We start from the raw sequence: 4139 nt of genomic DNA on the forward strand, positions 1-4139 counted from the left end.
ATTAGTAGGCATCCATTAGAGTTTTGTTAGGATTGCGGGAAACTATCAGTTGCAAATGGATTTGAGTCCCACAATAAAGATATATGTCTTGTGATTATTCACAATTATTCACGCCCGTGTTATCAACTATCCTGAATTTTTACTATTTTGTAAATACCACTTTAACAACTTAATTTGACAAGTGATAACTTAATTTGAAGCTTGTTGTGAACATGAACAAGATTTGAAATCAAAGTGCCAATTCTCTTTTACTTTTTGAAAATTTGCAAACTCTTGAGTAACGATGAAAACATATATATAGTGCTACGACATATTTGCTAGGGGTGTGCTATTCACACACCTCATTTTACTTCTCACACACCCCTTGATAATTTCTATCTGTTAATCTTCTTCAATTCATCTGATCCGACAGTCGAAAATTAAAAAGGTGTGTGAGAAGTAAAATGGGGTGTGTGGATATCACACCCCATTTGCTAAACTCATCAGTAGCTGGTCTTGAAAGGCTTGTAGATCTTGAGATCACTAATCACACCAGCAATTGATCCAGCAGCAGCTGCTATGGTGATTATAAGGCAAGCACCACTCAAGGTTTGGAGGCAAAGCCATTTTGTGCTCCACTTTGGTATCCTCTTTTGAGCAATATACATCTCCACAGGGAAGTAAACTGTGAGCGGCCAAAATCCTAGAGCCCCTAGAAGTCCAACAACATCATTGAAAAATGGCAGGATCATGGAGATCACAGTGGTGACAATCACAAAAGATGTCCTCCAAACCAGTCTGAAGAGGTTGAGATTGTAAGAACCGAAAACTGGGAGTCGGAATTTGATGTCTTTGGTAATGAACCGGCTATGCGGGTACTTTTCTTTTACTGTTTTCTCAACAAATGCATAGAGGGGTTGGACAAACACTTGGTAAGCACCAACAAGGTGGATGACAATGGCGGCGTTGGCTATGTCGATGAGCCAGTAGGGGTTGAAGAAGCCGAAACCAGTGAGGAGGTTTCCAGGGGATGAGTCTCCAAAAGCAGCGTAGCCCATGCAACCACACAACATGTAGAAAAGGGTTGTGGTAGCCACACTGACAAGAGTTGCCTTCTTCATTGTCTTGGCTTCGGATGGCGGGGATTTTATTGTGTCCTGAATTTCAATGAGGATGAGAGAATATGAGTAGGCAAAAGCTATGTCCCCAAGTGCTTGGAAGCTCCTCCATATTTTTTGTGTTTCAGTCACTGCTCCAATGTCTATTCCAGTCATACTTCCTTTGATCGTTCCAGTTTCTGGTAATTGACAAGCAAAAAATCCCAAGTCAAGGAACATGTTTTAATCCTAAAAACAAGCAATGTAACCGTAAATATATATCGACTGTCTGTTTTTTAACAAAGAACGAACATCACTTCCATAGTCGGACTAATAACTATTAATTTGTACCTACGACTTTGGCTATTCCGAGGCCAAGTCCGATGGAGGAATAAGTGAAGGACATGACTGCAGCAACAATGGAGAGCCACCACAACTGATCGAAGTCTGGAATTTGAGAAAATATGATTTCTGCTACCCCAAAAGCGATCATGTAAGGATTGCTGTTTACATGGCATGGTGCTGTGTCACCATTCTTGTAGAAACAATTAGACCTCTTAATTGCCCTGTTTAATAATTTTTTTAAAAAATAAAAATAAAAACCCAATTAGCCAAAAGAATATTTAAATTTAACATCATTGTAATATATAATTAAAATCCCCATGTAATTAAGTTAGATAACTTACACCATGCTTATGGATGATGCTATAGTGTATCCAATGGCAACTCCAAAGAGATTCAAGTACTGAACAAACCCACAAATTTTCACCTTGAACCCACCTGAAAAATTGAAATTAAAAGAAATAAAAAAAAAAAATTGAGCTTTAGAAATTTTGATCAAAATTCTCAAACTTTTTTCATATGGGAAAAAAGTACTTAAAAAAAGGTTAAAGAAATTTACCAAGGTTGGATCGGACGGCATCGGTGTAAGTATAGTTTCTTTTTCCGATGACAGGATCGCCGGAACGATAGCAGGCAGAGAGAAGAGTTGAAGTGTAGTAAGTGACAAAGGAGAACAAGAGCATCACAGCAGGACCAGCAACCCATCCTAGCTGAGCTACTGCCCAAGCCAAGGACAAAACTCCAGACCCAATTACCGCAGTAATAATATGAGCACTTGCAGTCCATACAGTTCCTGGTAAATAAGCAACACAAATATCAGTAACAATAAAACTCACTACCCTAGCCAACCGGCCTAACCTACGTCTGATTCGCAAACATAATAGAACATGAATAAAGTGTTAAGAGAAGTGAAATTTACCAGTTCTTTTGAGACGGCCATCGTCGTCATAGCACTTGGAGCCTACTTCTGGAGGCATAGGGACTGAGAGTTCAAAACCTTGACGGGGGTTAATCTGGTTATCACCCATCTTACTCATAAAGTTGACCAAAACCCAAGTCTTTTGCAGTATAAATATACAAATAATATATATTAAAGATAGAAAAGAGGAAGATGATGGGTCTTGTTCTTTAATGGGTTATTGCCAAGTTACGAGCTTGTTCAAATCTCACAGCTATCGGACACAGATTTTTGACACACACCCCAAGAATTACAGAAACCCAGATGATCTTTCCGCAAATAAAAAGATGGGTTGGATTCAATAGACTGAAAAATTGTAAGAGAATTGAAAACCCAGAAGAAGTCGGAATTGAATTTTTGGGGTGGTGAAGAAGGAATGGCGAGTGGGGTTTTTATACAAGTTTTGAGGGAGGAAAGTCATGCCCACGCGCACGTCAACGACCAAAACAAGTTTTGTCCGTGTGACCAAACGCACCTTCAACCAAAACTCCAACTTGACTCAAAGATTTTCAAAATCTCTCCCAACCTTTGATATTTTAGTTACTGTGTGACCCATCAAAAACCACTTTCTCACTGCCTTCCTTTTCAACATGAAGACGTAAATTTCTTTTTGCTCTAAACGGCCACGACCCACCACAATAAGAGCCACCGTCTTGAGTTACCCTAGTTGTGTAACAGTTAGACCAAATTTTCACTTAATCATTAGGGTAAGGATTGATCAGTACCCGTTGCTATAGTACTTTGATAATTAGTTCATATGTGGTCGGTGTTTAACCGTCATTAGAAGCACTCGTACACAATTTAGTGGAAGTATCACGGCTCACGTAGTATTACAGGTGAGCAGGACAGTTATTACACTAGGAGACATAGTGGAGGTACTTATACAAGGAGAGGTTGGTGAAAATTGTGAAAAGATTTCTTTCAATTGAAACCGGAGAGTGATTCTCCCTTCTTTTAATCTCTCTCTTCTTCAATCCTCTCATATTTAAACGGTCACCATTAAATCACTTCAGCATTTTGTTTTGAATTTTTTATATAAAGAAAAGGACAAAAAAAAAGTGTTTGACGAGGGGAGGTAGGGAATGGGAATAGAAGGAAAAAAAATCCTACTCAATTAAAACGACCCTGTTGCCACACATTCAATGGCAATTTTCTCCTTTACATGTTATTTTTTATTTGTTATTTTTTTTTCTTTTGTTTTAAATATTTTTTATTTAAAAAAAAGCGAAAAGAGAAAAAAAAAAACCCATGTGGTGGGTAGTTTTATTCTGTTAGTTTGAATTTTTTTTTCAATTAAATTGTTTTATTTTAAAATCTAAATTAGAAGGGGGTATTTTTAGGATTAGAAAATTTCATTCTAATCCTTGGCAAATATGAATTTTAGGCTAAAACTATGGGTAAGATCAAAATATAATTTTAGTCCATTGATACATTAATAGCCTCATTTATTAATTACATTTGCATTTTTTAATTATTTCTCTTTTTCTTCCTAATTTTAATGTATTAATTTTATTTCATTATAATTATAATTTTCATTTCATTTATCGTAATATATTTTTTTGTAAACATTTAGATAAACTAATTTTTGTTATACAATATATTTCAATATACTTTGTCTTCTTAATTTAGGTACATTAAATTCATTATAATACATTTCGGTGTATATATTTAGATATACATATTTCGGTACATTAATTCAAAATAATACATTTCCGTACATACATTTCAATGCATACATTTCGGTACACATATTTAGGTACATT

At 36.1% G+C, this 4139-nt stretch overlaps 1 protein-coding gene across 1 annotated transcript; it reads right to left on the reverse strand.

The window, feature by feature from the left end:
- Positions 1-222: 222 nt before the first annotated feature.
- Positions 223-2756, reverse strand: LOC126604075 (amino acid permease 3-like). The gene is made up of 5 exons (XM_050271155.1): positions 2338-2756; positions 1978-2211; positions 1763-1856; positions 1428-1642; positions 223-1276 (listed from the first exon to the last, which is right to left on the reverse strand). The coding sequence occupies exons 1-5, from the start codon at positions 2453-2455 to the stop codon at positions 483-485; spliced, it is 1455 nt and encodes a 484-aa protein (XP_050127112.1). The 5' UTR covers positions 2456-2756; the 3' UTR covers positions 223-482.
- Between the last annotated feature and the right edge of the window lie 1383 nt (positions 2757-4139).

This window comes from Malus sylvestris, chromosome 15 (genome assembly GCF_916048215.2).
Source record: "Malus sylvestris chromosome 15, drMalSylv7.2, whole genome shotgun sequence".
NCBI classification, from domain to species: domain Eukaryota; kingdom Viridiplantae; phylum Streptophyta; class Magnoliopsida; order Rosales; family Rosaceae; genus Malus; species Malus sylvestris.